The sequence below is a fragment of the Spermophilus citellus genome, assembly GCF_964194105.1.
Source record: "Spermophilus citellus genome assembly, chromosome: 8".
NCBI classification, from domain to species: domain Eukaryota; kingdom Metazoa; phylum Chordata; class Mammalia; order Rodentia; family Sciuridae; genus Spermophilus; species Spermophilus citellus.
The window spans coordinates 88,911,088-88,935,822 of NC_138189.1; the positions used below are offsets into that span (position 1 = coordinate 88,911,088).

The following is a 24,735-nucleotide window of genomic DNA, read 5'->3' on the forward strand; positions in this document are numbered from 1 at the left end:
GAGAGAGAGAGAAGCGCTTGCTGAGCAGACTATACTGACTGCCAAACTAAAAGTTGACTAATTCAATCTCAATATTAAATAAATAAATGAAATTTAAGTGTCATATTTTTATTCTAAGTAACTTTAAGCTTCCCTGCTGCGCTTCAAAGGGATTTCCCTGCTGTGCTTCAAACTGTGCTTCAAATGGATAGGGATCTAATCATTATTATAATATTTAAAGAGATATCCAACCCTTCAGATGCCTTCAAAGATTGGTAATGTATATCTAAAAATGTAACTTTATAGACTATGATGTTAAAAAGTACTAAATTCTAGAAAATGGGTAAAATGAAGGTGAATTACTTTTAAGATTCTGTTTTATACTTATAATAACTTAAAACCAATATGCATTGTGTAAAATATATCTAGAATATCCCTAATTTTTAACTTCAAAGTTTGTATTATGTAATATTATATGAATTGGGAAGAATTTACAGTATCCCTGAATATTATGTCAAGACTGGGCAAAAAGAACCATTTTTTAATTTATATTCAGTTAATACTGTAATCTGTTTTTTAGTGAAGACTAAGGTGAGAATATTCATATTGCTGTTGGGAAAAATGTTATTTTAAACTTGTTATCTAAAGTAATGATTTTGTTTAAAAATAAGGTGTTCAATAAGCAGGAAAATTTTATGTCTTTCCAGTGGATAACATTTGATGATGTTTTTGTAGTAGTAAGATGAAAAGATACTTGTTATAACAACTAAAAAGTAATATGCAGCTATAATTCTACAACCACCAACTTTAACCTGCTAAATATAGTTATGTCTCTTCTTGGAATTATCTGTTTATCCTCGAGGAGTAATTAGTTTTCATTCCAGGACTGAATGGATTTAATATAGAGTTCAAAGTTGACCACAACTTCAATTTGTGAATATATTGAGTTTTACTTCTGAAGACTGTGTTGTTTTGTCATCAGCTCTGCACAACCTCTGCAGTCAGCAAGCATGGAACTGTTTCATTCTCTGCAACAATAGTAGATGTGTCACTTTGCTTAACTGACTCAGCCTGTTTTTAACTTAGTATGATCATTTATAAAGTGCGGATAACAACTATACCTACCACATAGACATTTGTGTTGGTTAAATGAATTAACAGATGTGAAGAGCCCAATGTGACAAATAATAAGTATATTATGTTCTTTACTAAGATTATTTCTTTTCAAAAATTATGTCATAGAAAATTTTGGTTCAACATGGTTCCCACAGTTCTACAACACATAACTCTGTGTGCTTTGAAATCTGGTTATCCCTAGAGCAGTTTAATGTGATTTTTTTCCTTAAGAAGTTCAGTGATTTATCCATGAAATATGTCACCTTCCCTGGGTCCAAAATAATCCACAAATAATATTTCTGAAAGCAACTGCTATTCTGTAGCTACAAAGTATGCCTTGTGGTTCAGGAAGCAGAGGTCAGAAGTGAATGCTTCTCTGAGACCCGTTAATGTGCATTAGTCATTTATAGATAGAGGGATGTGTTAAAGGCTGACTGGTTGACTATCTGCCTAGCACAAAACCTGTTTACAATCTTTACTCTTTCAACCTATTGAAATCTGCAAATAGATATCTCACTCCTGATTGAAAACATTATATCCACTGAATTTCCCACTGAAAACACCATAATTTCTAAGGATCAATAAAACAGAATCCAGCTTAATATGGAGCAATAACATAAGACTACAATTATGAAAGAAACAGTTTCTCAGGTACACTAGCATTTCCCAAATGTACTTTTTTTTTTTTTCAGATGCCTTCACTCTTTCAGATTTGGAATATCTCATAGAGGTACACAATATGACTGTGGGATTCACTAGTTGTACTAATAATTGAACCAATTTTACCTGCCAAAGAGGGTCTTTCTGATCAGGAAAGAGTTCAAAATACTTGTGAGCCAGTTGCACTGGTGGCAGAGTCTGAAGACGCAGGTTGGTCCAGGTCTGCATGAAGTTGGCCAGATTAACAAATGTATATAATCCCAGTCGGTCATTCCCATAGTTAGACAAATGAGTCATGAAAATACTGATCTGAAAAAGGCAAATGAACTTCAGTGTAAACATCAGTTATTTTAATACTAGAGGACAATATAATCATAGCAATATTAGTTTTTCCCCCCTAAGAAGACAGCATAAGGTTTTATAACTTTGAATTTCAGGTATATTTCTAAACTTCTCTCATTATGTTAATGCATACTATAGGATGTGTTACAACAAGACTTAATGAACACTTTCCCTGAAATTTTGATATATTTCATAACAAAAATAACAGCAAAGCTGAGTGTAAATCAGTGGTGTAACATACCCATGCCTTTGTAATAAAACTAATCCAGAATAAGATATCCTAGATATCAACACATAAAACCTTGTGATGTGTAGATGATTAGTCATATAGAGTGGCAGTATCTCAGGAGGTTGGGATTTTGTAATTCGGTCTATTTAATTCAGTTTATAACACTGTATTTCCAGTTTAAAGTGCATAAGTAATCAATGAATTATTATTAGCATTAACTGAACCTCCTAGCATATGCATTTCTTAGAAGCTACAATAACAAAAAGTGCCTTAGTTTTTATTTTCCATAAATAATACTCAGTGTATTATTCCCAATATAAAATGCCTTTCTAAGAAAAGTTTTTTCAAGGCTGGGCATAATGTGCACACCAATAATTGCATTGGCTCAGGAGGCTGAGTTCAAAGCCAGCTTCAGCAATTTACTGATGCTCTAAATAACTCAGTGAGACCTTGTCTCTAAATAAAATATAAAAAGGACTAGGATGTGGCTCAGTGGTTAGGCAGCCCTGGATTCAATTTCCGATAATCATACCAAAAATATATGTTGGAGAAAAGATAGTCTTTTAGCAAATGGTGCTGGAAAAACCGGATATCTGTATGTAGAAAAATGAAATTTTATCTCTATCTCTGACCCTGAACAAAAATTAACACAAAGTGGATCAAAAACCTATGGTTTCAGAAGCAGTGAAAATGCTACAAGAGAACATAGAGTCAAAATTCTAACACATTATTTCCGGCACCAACTGCATTAACAATACTCAACATTAACATCAACACATGACATTAACAAGCTCAAAAAATAAAACCAAAAATATATAGATGGGATGGCATCAAATTAAAAAAGTTTCTGCACAACAAATGAAACAATTAAGAGCACAAAGAGAGAACACACAGAATGAGAGAAAATCTTTGCCAGCTACACTTCACACAGAGCATTATTATCCAGAGTATATAAAGAACTCAACAACAAAATTTAATACATACATATAAAACAAATGCAACTCAAATAACCCAATCAATAAAAGGCAAATGAATTAAACAAACATTTTGCAAAAGGAAAAATAAAAAAATGACCAGCAGATATGTGAAAAGTATTGAACATCCTTAGCAATAGGGAAATGCTAATTTAAGTGACATTGTGATTTTATCTCACTCCAGTAAGAATGACAATCATAAAGAATACAAATAATTATAAATGCTGGTGAGGATGTATGGGAAAAGGTACATTCATACATTGTTGGTGGGACTAGAAATTAGTACAATCACCTTGGAAAGCATATGGAGACTCCTCAAAAGACTAAAAATGAAACCACCATATAACCCAGATTTCCCACTCCTTGTTATTAATCAAAAAGTACTCAAATCAGCATATTATAGCGATACATGCATACAAGGTTTATAGCAGTATAATTCAGCCACATTATGGAACCAATCCAGGTGCTTATCAACAGATGAAGGAATATTGAAAATGTGTATATAAACAATGGATATTTCTCAGTTATAAAAAATGGAATTATTCCATCTTCTGGTAAATGAATGAAACTACAGACCATCATGTTGAAAGATATGAAAGTCTAACTCAAAAATTTGAATATTATCTCTCATATGCAGTAAAGCTAGAGAAAAATTAGAATTAAAAAAAGGAAAGGGAATCCTAGGAAAATGAAAGGAGAACAGTGGAGTTGAGGAAGGGACTTGAAGGGGAGGAAAGAGGCATGGGAAAGTAGATGAACTGAAATGAAACTGACCAAATTGTGCCATGTGCATGTATGAATACATCACAATGAATTGCAGATTTATCTATTAGGTACAAATTACAAAAAGAAGGAAGAAAGAGAGAGAGAGAGAGAGAGAGAGAGAGAGAGAGAGAGAGAGAGAGAGAGAGAGAAAGGAAGGGAGGGAGGGAAGGAGGGAGGGAGAGGGGGAGGAAGGAAGGAAGGAAAGAAAGAAAGATAAAGTACAAAGAAAGCCAGTAGATGAAGGGAAGTTGGAGGAGGAAGGAAGGAAGAGAAAGTGGAAGTAATGGAGATTGAACCCAGGGGTACTTAACCATTGAGTTATATCCCCAGTCCTTTTTTATATTTTTCATTTAGAGGCAGGGCCTCACTAAATTGCTGAGAGTGGCTTGGAACTTGTGATGCTCCTGCCTCAGTGCCCCCAACCCCACTGAATTTCAGGCATGTGTCACTACACCATCTAAGTAATGGGGATTGTAATAAAGCATTATATTATATTATATTATATTATATTATATTATATTATATTATATTACATGCATGTATAAGTATTTCAAAATGCACTCCACTATCTGTAACTATGGAGCACTAATAAAAATGTTTTTAAAAAGTTTGACCTTGTTTGTATATACATAAGTAATAAACAAGGTACTTGTTTTTATAAAAACAAAAAGCACAAGGTAAATGGTAAATACTATATACATTACCATTTATGAAAAAAACATATACTACTTGTAATCCTGTAGCTAAGAGAAGGATAAGGGAATCTATGCTTTCCAACCTCAACCCTGTGATTCTGTTAAGTTCCAGGTATAGGGGATGCATGCATTGGTACCAAGAAGATTCAGAAACAAAACATAGGTTGTAGTGCAAAAGCAATTGACAATGCCATAATTATTCTTTTTCTTTTGAGAAGATGGAGGACAGTAGAGGAAATAGATAGAAATAAAAAGTTGTTTTATTATTATTCATCTTCATGCTACTTAGATCAAATCCCTGCTATTTTCATTTTACAGAATCATCTATAGCGGTCCTAATGATGATGGCACCAGAATATAATTTGAGGATTAGCGCAAAGACTCTGGTAAAACAATATGGAGATTACACAAAAATCTAGGAATGGAAAAACCATATGTCCAACCTATCCCACTCCTTACTATTTATCCAAAAGAACAAAAACCAGCATAGTATAATGATATAGCCACATTAATGTTTATAGCAGGACAATTCACAAGTGCTGAGCTATGGAACCAGCCTAGATGCCTTTCAATAGATTAATGGGTTAAGAAAATATAACATATATACACAATGGAGTTTTAATCAGCCATAAAGAAGAATTAATTGATGGCATTTTCCATTAAATAGATGAAACTGGAGAGCATCATGCTGAGTGAAATTATCCAGATTAAGAAAATCAACAATTGAATGTTTTCTCTCATATGCTTCCACCTTCTGATAGAGCAAAATAAATATCTTGGATATTATACAGATATAGGGAAGATGAGAGGAGCAGGAAGAGATCAAGAAGTGGGGAAGAGGATATGAAAGGGGAGGAAATGAAGAATGAATTTGACAAAATTAGCTATGGGCATGTATAAATATACCATAGTAAGTTCTTCTTTTATGCATACTTATAAATAACCAATGATAATAAATTTAAAATTGAGTGAAAGGAATACTAGTAGAGTAGAAGGAAGTTAAGTAACCTAATGCCTTACTTTTGCTGAGGCTGGATGTGAACTCTTGCCTCAGACTCTCGAGCCTCTAGGATTACAGGAATGCACCACTATGCAAGGCATGATAGAGTTTATTTACAAAGGAATGGGGTTTAACAGAAAAAAGAGGGAAGTGGGTGGGGAGAAAATAAATGAAGACTTGGAAGGCAGAGTTTAGGGAAAGGAGTATGGAGTGAATGGGGATAAAGTTAAAGTAGATGTCTCTAAATAAAATACAAAATAGGGCTGCAGATGTGGCTCAGTTGTCAGTGTCCCTAAATTCAATCCCTGGTAGCCCCCTGCCAAAATAAATAAACTATTATCCTTTTGTCTTTGACTTTGGCCTTCACAGTAAAACAGAAAAAAAAGGTGTTTTCTGCCATTTATTGGCTCTGTAATCTTTAAAAGTTATTTCAACTTTCAGTACTTATTTGAAAAGAAAAAAAATATGTAACAATAATAACTACCTGATAGGGTCATCATGACAATAATATGCAAAATAAAACATTTCAAGCCCTGCCTGTCACATATGATTGCTTAATACACAATTGCTATTTATTGCTTTTGTTATGTTATTGTTAATTTGGAGAAATATCATCTTTCATTTTATAGCTTTCTTTTATCTTTCTTCCTAGACCTTTTAAGTATAAATCTCCAGTCTCTTAATTCTCCATTTTTTCTTGCATCTGTCTTCAGATTACTTCCTCTACCAGGCAAGAGGCTATGGTCAATGATAAGAACATCCCTCTTACAATGATCTTCAGGTTCCTAAATCATCTCTCTGTTGTCAGTGCCCTGTGAATCTGAGGCTTTGGATCAACTTTTCCAGTTAATTATTTCAACCCCACATAGGGATTGTTCAGTACATCTAGAGAAAAATACACAATAGGAGCTATTCTTATCATAGAAGCATGTGATCCCTGATCTCAATTGAACCCTCACTGTTGAATTTCCTTTAGCAGATATTTCAAATTTTCATCCCTCTTTTGAGGCCTTGGGTAATCTCCATTCTCTTTAGCTGCTCGTTCTAAAATTGACAGGGAGTAAATGTCATTAGGCAGTAACTTTGTCAAGTCTCTTACCCTCTGCATATACATTTGCCTTTGCCAGTACCCTCAAGGAAAGCTGTACAATTTCATATTCAAGGCTACTATATTTCCCAAAGCTTTCATGCCATCTACTTTCAATTCCCACAAGATCTTACTGATCACTTATTCCTCTGCTTCCCTCCATTTTCAATACATTTTATTGACAGGATTCCTCACTAAGGAAAGATCCTTCCCTAATAGCTGAAAAAATTTCTGAATCTCTCTCACCTTAGGTTCACTCTTGAGTTTTTGTCTTTTCTAGCCACTGTCCTCAGTCAAGTTCTTTGAAGAAGCAATACGTAGATGCTGTCTTTATTCCTTGCTTCCATTCAAACCTTTGAAACCTGGTTTTTGTCCCCTTCCACTGAAAATGGTTTCCCAAAGGTGTGTGATAGCCTCTTAGCTCCATAATCCCATGGGCACTTGGTAGTCTATATTAACGGACTGCACCAATTCACATCATCATCCACATTTAATTTTTTTCTCTAGTTTTGATTTTTGTAAATGTTTTACTTCTACTCCCCTTTTTCTCCTTCATTGATTCATCTCTCTTCATATTACATTTATTTTTTTCCATGTTTAGTTATAAATATTTTAATTGTTCAAACATCATTATAAGGAAATCCAATGATTGAAATGCAGCAAGACTAAAGAACAAGATAAACTAGAAAGGTGATAACTTCCAGACTTCGGCTTGGCTTCTACTTTAAAAATTTTTTTAATTAATTTATTTTTTATTAGTTCTAATAACCTATAAGTGCTTTTTAATTCATTGTACACAAATGGAACAGACTTTTTCACTTCTCTGGTTTTACTCAAAGAAGAGTCACACCATTTGTGTCTTCATACAAGTACTTTGAATAGTGATGTCCATATGATTCCATCATCTTTCCTACCCTCACGGACCCTTTCCCCCTTCACATTGTCCCATCCAAAGTTCCTCTGCTTTGGATGCCCCCCATTATTGATTAGCATCTACTTATTAGAGAAAACATTCAGCCCCTGTTTTTGAGGGGGGATTAGCTTATTTCACTTAGAATGATATTCTCCAACTCCATCCACCTGGAAATGCCATGATTTTATTCCTTTTAAATGGTAGTATTGCATTGTGTATATATACCACAATTTCTTTATCCATTCATCTATTAAAGGGCATCTAGGTTGACTCCACAGTTTAGCTATGGTGAATTGTGCAGCTGTAAACATTAAAGTGACTGTGTCACTGTAGTATGCTGTTTTTAAGTTCTTTGGGTATAAACCAAGCAGTGGGATGGCTGGGTCAAATGGTGGTTCCATTCCAAGTTTTTTAAGAAATCTCCATATTGTTTTCCAGATTGGTTGCACCAATTTGCAGTCCTACTAACAATGCACGAGTGTGCCTTTTCCCCCACATCCTTGCCAACAGTTATTGTTGCTTGTATGCTTGATAACTGCCATTCTGACTGGAGTGAGATGAAATATTGCAATAGTTTTGACTTGTCTAATTAATAGAGATGTTGAACACTTTTTCATATATTTGTTGATAGATTGTATCCATATTACCTTTAAATAGCTGATGTTTATCAGGGTTTTGTTCTTTACCTTCTGTCTCCATGTACAATTACCATATTGATCTCTAAATCTCAAACTACCATTTGTATCCTCTTCTCAAATTTTATGTGGAAATGTCTAGTTGTCATTTCTTCTGAATGTTCCATAGCCATCTCACTTTAAACATGGCTAAATTGAATTCTGTATATGTTCCTAAGAGAGTTAAGTAAATTCTAGGAAAGCAGGGACATCATTTGTCTCATCATTGCTAGGTCCCTAGCACCTAAACAACTAGAAGACGAGGACAGAATAGATGCTCAGTAAATAAAAATTTGAATTAAGTGAAGTTTTACACTTTGTCTAGTTCTTGTTTCATATTACTTAATTTTGCCTAAAGTTAGTATTGTTCATATGATGAAAAAAAATAAAAGGTTATCCTGGATACTTTTCAACTCCTCACTCAACTGATCTGATTTGTTAACACTGTCTCTTTTATAATTCATCTCCTCCTCTTTATCATCATTTGTACTTATCTGGTATAAATCCCTTATTACCTCTTACCTGGTTTCTTTTAAATCCTTCTGAGTGATTTTCCTCTTTCTAGTGTTTTCAAGAGTAGTATTGTCCAATATATATATATATATATATATATATATATATATAATGTGACTTGCCTTATATATATATATATATATATAATATATCAATCATATAGATATATATACATAATTTAGATTTTTAGTATAAAAGACAAAAATAAATGACTAAAATTAATTTTAGTGATGTATTTAATCTAACCATAATATTATCATTTAGTACATAATAAGTGTTAAAATTATTAATGAAATGTTTTAAATTTTTTAATACTAGGTCTTCAAAATTTGATGTAGCATTTTACATTTATAGTATACATCAATTTGGAGTAGCCATACTAGACAGTGCAGCTATACTGTCTATTCCCTCAGTGCTTTAGAAATCTGTCATAATCTAGTATGCACCTTCTTTCCATCTACTTTTACTTCTTTTACAGAAAATGCATCCATGAATTTGTAGATGCTATTTGATCTATCTGAAATTCTGTCTTATATTTTTACCATCCAAGATTTTCCCAGTTTGAGGAGATCACTCTCTTTTTCTATCTCCCCTATTACCTTATACACTCTTATACCAGCCTTTGCAATAGTTGTCTTGATGTGTTATATATTCTTCTTAGTGAACTAGGAGCTCACCAAACACAGTGACCATGTTATAATCTTTTTATCTATGGTATATTTCATTTAAAAAATGCTGGTTAAATGTAAGTTAATTGTATAATAGACTAATGATAAGTGTTTGTTGAACAGATTGAAATCTATCTCATTTCATGGAGTGTTTTTGCTTTTAAAAATCACATATTCAAGGTGAAATAATACCAGAAAACATTCTAAGAGATAAAAATGCTAAAAATTGTTTTCTCTAAATTGTTTAATATGGAATATATATAAAACATTTTATAAATGGTTGTATATATAAATTGTTTTTAAAATAAAATCTTGTTTGTGTATCTTAAAGTATAATATAATTTGGTACAAAATATTTGTCACAATATTATCTTTAGAATGTTACTGTGTAATTCAAAATGCTTTTAAACCTATACATATACACTTGAATAATTAAATGGTAATCTAATCATGAAAATTTACATAAAAAGCTTTCTGCTGTTGACCTTTTAGTGTATTGTGTATTTATTATTTATTTACTTCATTTTTGATGGTGCTGGGGGTCAAACTTTGCACATGCTAGGCATATGGCTGGCCACAGAGTTGTACCCCCAGCTACCTTTATGGTATTTATAGGTTTTTATTGTTGTAAACAATACTGGAGACATTCTATTTATATATTAGACTATTCCTAAGAAAACATTTTAGAAGTGGGTGAAATCACTCAACCACAACAGCATTTTAAAGGCTAGTATTTTATGTACCACCAGGCTTAGATTCAGCACATTAGCCCAATTCCCTGGGCTTTGTTCCCTGTTCTCCAAATGCATGAATAGACACAAACCATGAAGAAAAAGCAGTTTACTATAGTCAATAAATTTACAGTTAAATTTAGGAAAAACCGCCCTCTTAATTTCATCATTGGTTTTTATTTTATATAATTCTTCTGGCTGGGATGCATTATTTCAAAGTTGTATTAACTTTAACTATTTAGATTTGAATTGATGAGTCACAGTTGAGTGAGAAACCAAATGTGAATGAGAGGTAATAAGGGTGTTGGATTAAATGGTCTATCTTTCATTAAACTATGAAAGAGGAAATGATAGGGTTTTGGGTTTTTTTTAAGAGTGAAAAAGACTGAGATAGAGAGAATTTTTTAATATTTATTTTTTAGTTTTTGGCGTACACAACATCTCTGTTTGTATGTGGTGTTGAGGATCGAACCCGGGCCGCACACATGCCAGGCGAGCGCGCTACCGCTTGAGCCACATCCCCAGCCCGAAATGATAGGTTTAATAGTTCCTTTTGGATTACTTGTGAAGATTCAATGAAATAATACATGTTAAAAGCTTCTAACAACATGGTGAACATCCAAGCATTCTGAGAAAGATGCAGGCAATTAATTTTATTAGGTTAAACATGAGATTGAAAACCTGTCTTAAAATTCTTATATCAAGGCTAACTTGTCATAGTTAGTTTATCTACTCTGAAGAAGGTGTTTTCAGTTAGTTTTTGTTCCACTGTGACCAACACATCAGACAAAAAAACTTAGAGGAGAAAAAGTTTATTTTGGCTCATAGTTTCAGAGGCTCAGTGCACAGTCATAGCTCAGTCAACTTTATAGATCTGGGCCTGAAGTGGAGCAGAACATTATGGCAGAAGGGTGTGGCAGAGAAGAACTGTTCAGTTCAAGATAGTCAGGAAGCAGAGAGGACACAAAAGACAAAATATAAACCCCAAAGTCATGCCCCCAGTGACGTACTTTCTTTAGCCACACCTACCTACCTATAGTTACCACCTAGTTAATCCATATAAGGAGATGAATCAGGTGATTAGATTATAGGCCTCATGAATTGATCATTTCACCTCTTCACAAATGCAAAAACATTCTTGCATTGTCTCACACATTAGCTTTTGGGTAGCACTTCATATTTAACCATAACGGAAGCTGTGTGAACATACTCTGGAATTCATTTGATTCTTACATCAGGAAAAATAGTATGAAATAACAATGATAAGAAAAACTAGAAGAGTAGAAAAAATAAGTCAGCTAGAGACCACTTTGTCCTTTACTTTTTCCCTCCCCCAACCAGATGGTCTCTGAAGCTATAGGATTGTTTTGATATAAATGGTCATGATATAATCTCAGTGACATGCCATATAATATTGTCATATATTACATGGGCAATAATAATTTTTCACTTTTAATCTTAGACATTAAAGAAAAGGATACAAGAGAGAATCTGAAAGAGGAGTAGGAAGAGTTTATTATACATTTGCTTCTCTCGCTGTATTTGTAAAATGCAATTAATGGAATAGTTTATGGTAAGTTTCTTCATTAGGTCATCATACACATTTCAAGTGCAATATTTGCCTTTGGAAAAAACTGTGTTCTTAAAAATGACTGTGACCCCAAACTAAATATATCCTCCATTCAACTTCCACTTAAACCCCAACTGACACGAAGGAATATTTGATAGAGGGAAAGATGGAAAGGAAAACAGAGTGTTTGCAAATAAATTGTTTTGGGGCCCATGAGAGTAGGGGGCTTTGAGTCATTAACTTCTTTAATTTACCAGTAATCCCTCTTCTGGTGATCAGGCAATCCTGAGGAAAAAGGGAGAGCTCTGAAATGCAGAGGATTCTAAAGTGATTACCAACGAAGGAATAGAAAACATTTCACTTGCAGTGTATTAGGATATGTAGCAGTTTATGAAAGTTTAGCTACACAAATTTACAAATATTATTTTCTAACTTTAACTAAGCTAGCCATCAGAAAATATCCAAGTATATTAATAAAATTTTTAGGAAATGATAGTTTGTAGCCAATACTAATAATGAAAGTACAAGTGAAGAACAGGAAATTAGCAGAGCCAACACTTGTACTATTTCTAGTATAAGGCTGTCAGCCACATAATAAGATGTAAACAATGATGATATAATCAGATTTTTAAAATATGGATTTGAAACCACTAATTTTAATAAGGAAACATTCTGATTAATAAGACATTTAGGAATTTTAGTTAGTTCATCCTTTAAAATTTTATATTTGAATGGATTCTTATGGCATAAAAAGATTAATATAAAATGCCTTAATAAAATAATATTTAATAAAAAATCATTATGTAATGTAGGCATTAAACAGAATTCAGGAGATATAATAATTAAAGTAGTCTTATTGCTTTATCCAATTGCCCTTTAAAATATATTCAGTGTCCTGGTTTTCCCCTTATCCTTGGGTGAAGGTGAGAACAGATATGGACGATCTTAAGTAGCTTTAAGTTGATAACACAGACTTGACTTAGTAGTTTAAATCTTCTGATCCAGGTAATAATCAAAATGCCAAATTTGTTGCAATATTAAATATTTTCTTCTTTTCCAAGCTGCAATTTGATGCAAAAGAGGATAGATTGTCTCTTCTGGAATAAATGATTTTGTTGTTTGTCAAAGTTTTTGAACCCTTACTATTTGGAACATGAAGGTAAAGGAGAGAAAAGAGATGCAAGGGAGAATCCCTACTTGAATTGAATACTGCTATAAGACTGTTTATAACCACCTTTGGAGTGATCACTGTTGGGCTTCATCAATATAACTTTCTTTACTAGACCAGCATACCACCCTTTGCCAGGATCCTTCTTGAATAAGGTTCCTTTCAAAAGGACCCCAACTAGACCCTAGGATTTAGAGGCCTTTGATTTGACTTTGAAAAAGAAGTTGTGAAATATCCATATGTTATCTTCCTCTGTTGACAAACCACTTTAGTTAATCTTTCTCATCCTTTCATTTTATCTGTTGTGAATCAGCTATCAATTTACTGGGTGTGTCTCCTGCAGAGAATATCTACCAGGGTTTCCCTGGTCCTAGTTGTTAGGCAGTAACTAACAATGAGCAGTGAAATGCATGGCAAGGTCACAAGTGTTCTTTAATTTACTTTAGGGTTTTCTTTAAACTACTTTCATAGTGGATAAGAAAGCAAAGGGTGGTAGTTTCTTTGTAGAAAATAAACAGAAGCAAAGGAGCTATTGGAAAAAATATGTCAAAGAAAAGGCTTAATGGGAGTAACTCTTGACAGGTTCCATTGAGGTTGGTATGAAGCTAGGAATTATAGCTAGCTATGTCTGGGAAGGAAGATTCCTTTTAGTAGTGCAGGCTCACTAAGGTAACTTCTCACCAGCTACTGACCCCAGTTCCCACATTAACATGGGCTTAACTTATAAATGAAGCCCCCCTGAATAAGATGGCCATGATGACATTCTGGAGAGGACCAATTAAGGTCAAAAACTAAGGTAAAAAATGTGAAGGAGGAGTTGAACACATGATTGGTAAAGGTTGCTCAAAGAGGACCCCAGTTCAGTAATAAATTTGGAGATAGCATGTCTCCTTTGTAATTCTTTGCTCAGATATGGCTCAATCATTTTCTCAAGAGTGCTCCTTGTTTGAGCCTTACTTTGCTTTTTCTTCACTTTCAACTAACTTTCAGTTATAATAAATTTTCTTGCATGGTTTTTGGTGTCTGACTTTAAATTTTCTTTCTTCAGATCCAAGATTTGGAGTTTCAGCTCCCCACTCTTCTCTGACACCAGTGGCCCTTGAGTCAGAGCTGAAGTGAAGAGCAGAGGAGGCACTCCTGCCTCTGTTCTCCCAGGGGTACACATGGTGGGGATCATGCTCTCTGAGCACCAAATTTGTTACAAGTTTTCCTTAGAAAGTCTTCTTAAGTTTCAGAAACTTTTTTCCCTGGATGTGGATGGTAAATTTGAAACTTTAGCATGATGGTCTTTCTCATAGCTCCTCACTTTTCTGTCTAATATTTTTTTAATGTTTTTTGCTATCATAATTATTTTATGATAAAAAATAAAATATGCTAAATGTACTGATTTTATCCTTCTCCCATGGGAGCAAAATACATTTCTGTGGTTTAAATTCATCCTGCACTGTTTTTCTATCCAGCTTGTGTGCCTTAGTCATCAACTAATACTCTCAAATGAAGGCTCAATTGCATAATAATTTGGCAAAGAGCTTTTATTTTTTTATTTATTTTTTTTTTAAAGAGAGAGTGAGAGAGGAGAGAGAGAATTTATTTTTTTAATATTTATTTTTTAGTTCTCGGCAGACACAACATCTTTGTTGGTATGTGGTGCTGAGGATCGAACCCGGGCCGCACGCATGCCAGGCGAACGCGCTACCGCTTGAGCCACATCCCCAGCCCCGGCAAAGAGCTTTTAAGATTTCAAATTTGAAATCTGATAGGCTTTAAAAGAAAGCTGAAAGGGTAAATCAATTGCTCTCAATTAGGCACAGGTTTCAAAGGTACAGGGATTAGGTCAATGTAATTCAAAGCAATTTAGCTTGAAGTGATTTGCCTTTTTTATAACATTTATGTCTCACTTAATTTTTCTGGCTATCCATTCAGAACTGCAAGTTCAGCCTTTTTATTACAAGCTACTGATTGATGATCAATTAACATTTCTGTTAGGTATCAGAAGAAGTAATTCCATTGGTTTAATTCATTGATATTACTTTAACTTTCTGAAAAAACATTTACATGCCATGAAAGTGTCTGCATCTCTCAGACCACCAATTTTCAAATACTTTTGCCTGGTGTCCATGGCTTGTGCTGTTCTGATTGTCTCTTTATTACTCTGAGAAACACTGTTGCAGTTATTTAGAGACCAAACAACAGCTGAACTTGTTCTATTAGACTCACTAAGTGACAGGATAGTGAAAATATCTACAGCTTATTTTAGATTTAAAAAATGATTAATTAAGGGAAATCCTTTTTTTAAACCAGAAACATCACAAAGGTTATGCTAGATTTTGCAAAGGAAATATCTTTATTTTCTAGCAAAAAAAAAAATGCCTCTAAGTTTTAAAGTAATGCCTCCACATCATAATGAAGAAATAGAAAGGGAATCAAATTAAATGTTGTTAAAGTTATTTAATTTAAACTCAAAGATGTCACAGAATTGGAAAAAAAAGAAATCTTTAAGAAAATTGGTCACATGAAAGTCTGACTTTGGCTCAAATGTGTGTGAATCAAATTAGGTTTGGAGTTCAGACACTTGACCTTTTTTCCCTGGATGTTGATGGTAAATTTTAAATTTTAGCATGCATGATGGTCATTCTCATAGCTACTCATTTGGCTGTCTAATATTTTTTTTTATGTTTTTGTGCTATCATATTGATTAGCTTCACCAGGAAGTTTCAATTAATTTGTATTTTCTTATGTGGTTGAATTTACCTTGGAGTGCGGAAGATATCAACTTACCAAACAAGCATTTGTTTATTTGTTTTGTGACTTTAAAGAAAAATGTTAGGTTTACAAAAGCTGGTAAGTACTTGCTAAGTCTCTAAATATTCAAAACAATTTACAATTTTAGTTTTGTTTACTTATTTTATGACAACCCTCTAATCATAAAACACTGAAGATTTGGAGTACTAATCTTGTACATACACTAAAATCTTTAAATATAGGATAAATACTCAAAGGACAAGAAAGTACAACACTAAAGAATGAACACTAGTTAGGTGTTAACAAAATCACCCAGAATTAAGTTTAAGAGAGAGAAAATACTGGACTTCTGTGAGTTGCATGTAGCTGTTTTGATTGAAATATAATGTTTCAGGATATAAAATTTTGCCAAAGATAACAAAAATAATAGTTTTTCCAGAGCTTTGGAATGGAGAAGACAACCAACCTACATTCAAGAGGTACTATATAAAAAGTTAATCAAAATCAAAAGACCTAGAAAGGAATTTCTTTAAAGATGTAGAAAGACCAGAAATCTAAAATATTTCAAACCTTTATGAGTCAGCACAACTAGAGGCTACCCACTGCCAAAGCTGCTGGCAGGTGAAGCAGCTGAGTTCAGCTGTAGTGTGAAAATACCATGATAGAAGTTTCTGTAGACAAAGATTGTAACTAGACCAGTTATCTATTTTTAAAATAATTTAGAGGAAGTCCAACATTTTAGACTATAATTTGTTAGTCTCACTTTAAATAGCTTACAAACCAATCTACAAGAAATATTATTTGGTAAGGAGGAGTTTTACTTCTAAAACTAATCACTTTAAGGAACCAGGTAAACAAGCTTATTAAACAGAATTACCATTTATAGCTGTTTCCTTTCTAAAAACACCAAATAGTATATGGTAGCAACTACCCAGAACTGCATAGAAGAGATATAAGGAACTTAATGAAGTTATGAAATCTGAAATTTAGATTCAGTCAGGAATAAACATTAAGATTTCATTCACTTATAGAAAAAAATTTAAAAACCTTTGCTTAGATGTTATCATTGTTATTACAATCAGGCAAGCCTGAGGCACATTAAACTTTTTTTTTTTTTTTTTTGGTAGTTGTAGATAGAAAGAATGCCCTGTAGTATGCTGTCTTTAAGTCCTTTGGGCATAAACTGAGGAGTGTGATGGCTAGGTCAAATGGTGGTTCCATTCCAAGTTTTCCAAGGAATCTCCATACTGTTTTCCAGATTGGTTGCAACAATTTGCAGTCCCACCAGCAATGTATGAGTGTGCCTTTTCCTTCACATCCTCACCAACACTAATTTTTGTTTGTATTCTTAATAGCTGCCATTTTTACTGGAGGGAGATGAAATTTTAGAGTAGTTTTAATTACATTTCTCTAATTACTAGAGATGCTGAACAGTTTTTCACATATTTGTTGATTAATTGTATATCATCATCTGAGAAGTATCTGCTCAGTTCCTTGGCCCATTTATTGATTGGGGTTATTTGGTTCTTTTGGTGTTAAGATTTTTGAATTCTTTATATATCCTAGAGATTAGTTCTCTATCTGATGTGTGTCTGTGGTAAAAATTTGCTCCCATTCTGTAGGCTTTCTATTCACCTCACTTCTTTTGCTAGTAAGAAGCTTTTTTAGTTTGAATCCATTCCACTGTTGATTCATGGTTTTATTTTTTGAGCTAGGGGCCTAACACAACATGATGAAGATTTGGGCCTGTTTTTTCTTCTATTAGGTGCAGGATCTCTTGTTTAATTCCTAGGTTCTTGATACATTTTGAGATGAGTTTTGTGCATGGTGAGAGATAGAGGCTTAATTTTATTTTTCTGCATATAAATTTCCAGTTTAACAACACCATTTGTTGCAGAGACTATTTTTTCTCCATTATATGTTTTGGTACTTTAGTCTACTATGAGATAACTGTATTTATGTGGGTTTGTCTCTGTGTCCTCTATTCTGTACCATTGGTCTACAAATCTATTCTTGTGCCAATACTATGCTTTTTCTGTTACTATTACTCTGTAATATAGTTTGAGATCTGATCTAGTGATGCTACCTGCTTCAATCTTCTTTCTAAGAATTGCTTTAGCTATTCTGGGTCTTTTATTTTTCCAGATGAATTTCATGACTGCTTTTTCTACTTCTATGAGTTTTGTTATTGGGATTTTGATTGTAATTGGATTAAATCTGTATAGTGCTTTTGGTAGTATGTCATTTTGACAATATTAATTCTGCCTATCTAAGAACAAGGGAGATCTTTCCATCTTCTAATGTCTTCTTTAAGATAGAAAACTTCAGACCAATATCTCTAATAAACATAGATGTAAAAGTTCTCATTAAAATAAGTTGAATACAAAAAAAAAACATATCAGAAAGACAGTGCACCACAATTAAGTGGGGTTCTTCCCAGTGATGCAAGGTTGGTTCAACATATGGAAATCAGTAAATGTGATCATCACATCAATAGATTTAAAGATAACAATTATATGATCATCTCAATAGATGCAGAAAAAGCATTCCACAAAACACAGCATCTTCATGTTCAAAACACTAGAAAAACTAGGGATAACGGGAACATAGCTCAATATTGTAAAAGCTATCTATGCTGAGCCCAAAGCCAACATCATTCTAAATGAAGAAAAATTGAAAGCATTCCTTCTAAAAACTTGAACATGACAGGGATGCCCTTTTTCACCATTTCTATTTAACATAGTTCTTGAAACTCTAACCAGAGCAATTATGGACAAGAAAGAATTTGAAGGGATACAGATAAGAAAAAAAGAACTGAAACTATCACTATTTGCCGACGATATGATTCCATACCTAAAAGATCCAAAAAAATTCAAAAAATAGAAAACTTCCAGAACTAATAAATGAATTCAGCAAAGTAGCAGGATATAAAATTGATACCCATAAGTCAAAGGTATTTCTGTACATCAGTGAAAGGGAAATAAGGAAAACTACCCAATTTACAATAAACCTAAAAAAAAAGGGAATCAACAACAAAAGAGGTGAAAGGCCTCTACAATGAAAACTACAGAATGCTAAAGAAAGAAAATTCACCTTTTAAGGGAGATTGAGTAAGGGAGGGAGGAGAGCAGAAGCCTTATGTTCATTCTAACTTAAAAACAATTTTCTACTCTTCTCTAAATATCTGTTCCTAAATTCTTAATTTAAAATTTTTGTTTTGTTTTTGTTTCGATATCACCTGCCTGGGTAAGATCATAAGCCTCCAGATGTTTAAGTGCCTCATCTATAAAACTGGATGATAACTATATTTCCCAAGTTCATGATGCTTTACATTCTCTTTCTGCTTAAAGCATACAATCTACAGTTCTATATCCTCTATTTCATTCTTTAAAAATGGCACAATACTTTTCACAAATTTCTGTTCTTGCCAATCTGTGTTCTTCATTTTTTTATTAGTTGCTCAAAACATTACAATGATCTTGACATATCATATATCATACATTTGATTCAAATGAGGTATGAATTCTTATTTTTCCACGTGTACAGATTGCAGGATCACATTGGTTATACAGCCACATTTATACATACTGCCATATTAGTGTCTGTTGTAGTCTTCTGCCCTTCCTATCCCCTTCCTATCCCCCTCTCCCCTCCTCTTCCCTCCCCTCCCCTCCCATCACCTCTCTCTACCCCATCTACTGTAACACATTTCTCTCTCTCTCTTTTTTTCTTCTCCCTCACACCATCTTATATGTAATTTTATATAACAATGAGGGTCTCCTTCCATCTTCCATGCAATTCCCCTTCTCCCTCCCATTCCCTCCCACCTCTTGTCCCTGTTTAATGGTAATCTTCTTCTCATGCTCTTCGTCCCTACTCTGTTCTTAGTTACTCTCCTTATATCAAAGAAGACATTTGGCATTTGTTTTTTAGGGATTGGCTGGCTTCACTAAGCATAATCTGCTCTAGTGCCATCCATTTCCCTGCAAATGCTATGATTTTGTTATTTTTTTAGTGCTGAGTATTATTCCATTGTGTATAAATGACACATTTTTTTATCCATTCATCTATTGAAGGGCATCTAGGTTGGTTCCACAGTCTAGCTATTATGAATTGTGCTGCTATGAACATTGATGTAGCTGTATCCCTGTAGTATGCTCTTTTTAGGTCTTTTGGGAATAGTCCAAGAAGGGGAATAGCTGGGTCGAATGGTGGTTCCATTCCCAGCTTTCCAAGAAATCTCCATACTGCTTTCCAAATTGGCCGCACCAATTTGCAGTCCCACCAGCAATGTACAAGTGTACCCTTTTCCCCACATCCTCGCCAGCACTTGTTATTGTTTGACTTCATAATGGCTGCTATTCTTACTGGAGTGAGATGGTATCTTAGAGTAGTTTTAAATTGCATATCTCTGATTGCTAGAGATGGTGAGCATTTTTTCGTGTTTTTATTGATTGATTGTATATCCTCCTCTGAGAAGTGTCTGTTCAGATCCTTGGCCCATTTATTGACTGGGTTATTTGTTTTCTTGTTGGTTAAATTTTTTATGATTGCTTTTCCTACCATCAACTTCTGGTAAATTATCTCTTTCAGCTTATAGATAACACTCTGACATTATCTGACATTAGGGTTTTTTAAATTATTTTTTTTGTTGCAGATGAACAGAATACTTTTATTTATTTTTTTTTCAAACCCAGTGCCTCACATGTGCTAGGCAAGCACTCTACCACTGAGACATACTTATATGTGTCATCTAACTATGCTAATATAGATTGCCATATAGTTTATTTGTGATTTTGTGCTATTTTGAATAACCTTGTCTATGCTTCACTTCATTTATTTGGAAATATATCCCAGGAAAAATTCTTGGAAGTGTAGATATTGAGAAAAATTAGTACATATCTATAAATCTGAATAGTTAAAGAAGTTTGAAAATTGGAAGATTTCTTAAATGAGAGTTAGAAGTGTACTGTGTACCCAGATTGCTCTCCTAACTTCTAAGGAGGAAGGTGGTCTTACTTTTTGATTTAGTGAGTAGAGAACCATATCCATACCAAAAGAATGGTATACACTTTTCTGCATTAGTTGAATTATCAGATGAAGGATCTCCAGAGAATGAGATAAGAAATTCCTGACAAGCTCACACAGTTAATCACCTAAACCCTAAAATCCAGAAAGCAACTCTTGGAAGAAGTAAAAACATAAGTACCTTTGGTCTTCATTTTTTCTTATTCTTCAGTATCTCCCTGGATAAGACCCTAGACTGTAAGGATTCTGGCTATGAAAATGTACAGGACAGCATTCCTCTGGTGAGCAAATTCCCAGGGGATAACAGGTGCCCTATATTCCACACTTGGAATATTCTGCAGTTTCCACCAGGAACTGGTAAGTTAACTAAAACATGTGTGATGCCCAGCTGCTGTGGCAACGCCCTGCATGAGGAGGCTCTGTGCTAGAGTCTTTTCAGCCTCTCAGTGTTCTCAGACACTCAGCTCCTTGGAATAAAGTAACTCTCTTGTCAGACAACTACAATGTTTCACCTAGCTCTGCTGTGCCTGAACCTGTCCACATAATAGCAACTTTAAACAATGGACTTTCTTGAGAGATACAAAGCTCCTAACATTTCACACCACAACTATAGTATGTTACTGAGGAATAAGATGCATAATGTTGCTAACTCTGTAACCTGCCTAATGACACAATGAACAATAATGTACTACAGATACCAGTGACCTAATGAAACTTATTGATATAAATAAAGCTGGCAGTGTAGACAAGGGGATTTCTGCCATTCTGCCATCCTGTTATTCTGCCACTTTGCCTCTGCACCTTTGCTTCTGTCTCCTTTTGATTTTCTTACACTAGACAGGTTAGAAACCATTGTTAACTATAGATTTCAGTCAAGAATTAAAAACAAAACCTATCATTCTCCATTTTATACCGAGGGTTTCTTTTCTGCAGTAGACTAGAGCTATAGGATGGGTTGAGAGTTCAGAGAAATTTAACTTTGAATGAAATTCAGTACTTTCACTATTACACTATACTTACTAAATTGAGACATATTTCATTACAAAAGTGGCTAGATGACTTTAATCCTAGGAGTATAACCCCCCCCCCCCAAGTTCTGAGGCTTACTCAAGTTCTTTTTCTATGGAGAAGAAGTAGTAGCCCTACAGACTGACTTACAGAGATAGGCATGGCAAAAGAATTAAGCTGCTTTTTAATATTCCTGTGAGTCCTTCTCATTAAAACCAAAGATAAAAATGTGTTGAAAACAATAATAGGTTTAAGACTGGAGGATATTTCTTCATTTTTCCAGGTGACAAGTAACTTTTCTAGACTTTTCTCTAGGTCAAATTAGGAGTAGACCTCTACTCTCACTCCATTACCCAAACTCTCACCTCTGTCAGATGATTGAAATTACATTTCTAGTCAGTATGGTAGAAATAAAGGCTTGGAGTTAAAATTAAATGAAAATAAAAATTAATTCTTGAAAGCCATGATTTATGTACTCCATTTTTCCTGATTTATAAGAATACATGTTTTGTTATAGTGTTAAAATATTATTAGATATTTGTTAGGACAAGATTTCAATGAGTCTCTCACATTTCTACATGTCTTATGAGCAGAAATATTGACGGCTTTCTTCTAAGCTAGCTTTTCTCTAAAGATTTGAATATGGCTTAATTGTTTCCTTACCCAAAATTTTATGTCATAAAGTCTTGGTCCCCACAGTGATACTACTTAGAAGTAGCAGAACATTTTAAAATTGGGTCCTGGTGGAAATTCCTTAGGTTGTTGGGGATAGGCTCTCTGAAGGCAACTCTCCTACAGGCCCATGAATTCTTAGTAGAAGATTGTTACGAAAGAAGCAATCCTAGGTGCACCAGCCCTTTCTGCTTCCTGACTTTAGGTGTAATCTCCTTGGTCTCACAAGTATCCCACTATTGCTATCTATTATGAGGTATTTGAATACCCAGAATATATAAGCTAAATAAATCACTTTCTTTCTTAAGTGGCCCATGTCAAATATTTCCATTATAGTAAAAAAAAAAAAAAGACCAAATCCATATTCAAGAATATTTATAAAGTAAGCAGCCTCAGAGGACAGACATAGTGTTTCACAACCAGCAAAGGATAGATACATCTCACGAGCATGATTAATAAAAATTAACAACTTTGTCTAGGGCAAGAGTTAGCAAGCTTACTGCCCATTATATGAGATTTAGTTTTCTGAACCTGGGTTCCCTGTTACGTAATAAGTCTTACTGCATGAAGATAATATTTGGCTTGCTTCACTTCTCTTATGGGATTTGGGGTCAGAAAACCAACACAAATGCTGATATTCTGACTATTGCTATTGTCATTCTTTAACTAAAGAATCTCATGCCTTCTTTGAATATATATGAATAGAAGCTGACAGTCTTCAAGTTTGTAATAATATTAAATCATAATAGTTGGCAATAAAATCATTTCACATCTATCACACATTTCCTATTTAAAAAAAAAAAAAAGTGTTGGTAAGGTTGTAGAAACTGGAATTCCTGTCTACCATTGGAAGGAATGTAAAATGGTGCAGCTGCTATTTAAAATGGTATGGTTATTCTTCAAAAAACTGAAGATAGAATTACGACGTAATCTATTAATTTGAATCCTAAATCAAACTGAAAAGAAATGAAATCAAGGTGTTGAGATATTTGTACACCTCTGTTCACAACAACATTATTCATAATGGCCACAAGGTGGAAGCAGTGTACATGAAAGGATAAACAAAATGAATAATGGATAAACAAAATGGATAAACAGAATGAATGGATAAACAAAAACTGGTATAAACAATAGGATGTATTATTCAACCTTAAAAAGAAAAAAATTCCGACACATTTTAGTGAACCTTAAGGACATTATGCTAAACAAAATAAATCAGTTACAAAAAGACGTTGTATGATTCTAGGGTACCAAAAAGATTCAAATTTATAGAAGCAAAAAGTACAATGATGGCTGTCAGGGAGTGGAGAAGAGGTGACTGAAGAGTTGTTTGTTTAATGGGTACAGAGTTGTAGATTTGTGCCACAGCAAGGTGAATATAATTTAACACTGTTAAGTTTTATACTTAAAAGTGGCTAAGATGCTAAATTTAAGGTTACATATATTTTACCACAACTAAAAAGCATTACAATATCACATATGGATTTTTATTTCAGCCTTGCTACATAGATAACTCATGTGCTTAATACAATTATTAAAGGGTACTTTTATATATAATTTATACCTACTGAACATCTATTAAGAAATTAAAATATTATGTATGCAGTAGCTGAGTTAATTACTCACTCATGTTAACCTTATCCAGTGTTATTTCTCATAATTCTCTAACATTAGATTTCCATTTTGGCATAGTACCTTCCAGATTTTCTGACCACTTGAGGACTATTCTTTCTCTAGATGGTTGCTGTCTCCATGTCTTCACTTAACTGAACTGTGCACATTTAGGAAGACTTGTTTAAGTCCTTCATTCTTCATTGAAATTTCACAAAACAACACTTACCTTTAAAATTTTTTTTTCAGAAGCACCAAAGTTAATATTATTTATAATCTTAATCCAGGATTACCCTTACTCTGTAATATTAATTACAATCAGAAACACAGAATTTTTAAGATACACCAAGAGCAAAACCCCATACATTTCTTTTTGTTGTAAAAATACATCAACTTTGTAGTCTTTAGTTGTGGTGAAATATCTCAAAGGGTAATGATGTTTATGTTTTTCTGTAATATTCAACTATTTTAGAAGATAGGTTGATATTGTGCAAGGAGAATAAGATTGAAATAAAAGAATGCTTTTAATGTTCTTAAAATGGAATCTGATAAAAGCAATGAACCTAGTGATTTTATCCAGGACAAAAAAT

The 24,735-nt window shown here is 33.6% G+C and overlaps 1 protein-coding gene across 1 annotated transcript in view; it reads right to left on the reverse strand.

Moving 5' to 3' along the window:
* The window catches only part of LOC308654852 (bifunctional heparan sulfate N-deacetylase/N-sulfotransferase 3), a gene marked incomplete at its 3' end in the record, with an annotated part of 134,839 nt that overhangs the window by 20,001 nt on the left and 90,103 nt on the right, over positions 1 to 24,735 (reverse strand). The window contains exon 6 of the mRNA XM_081304544.1: positions 1,882 to 2,064. Within this exon, the coding sequence (XP_081160670.1) occupies positions 1,882 to 2,064 (183 nt within the window). The remainder of the gene's footprint in view (positions 1 to 1,881; positions 2,065 to 24,735) is intronic.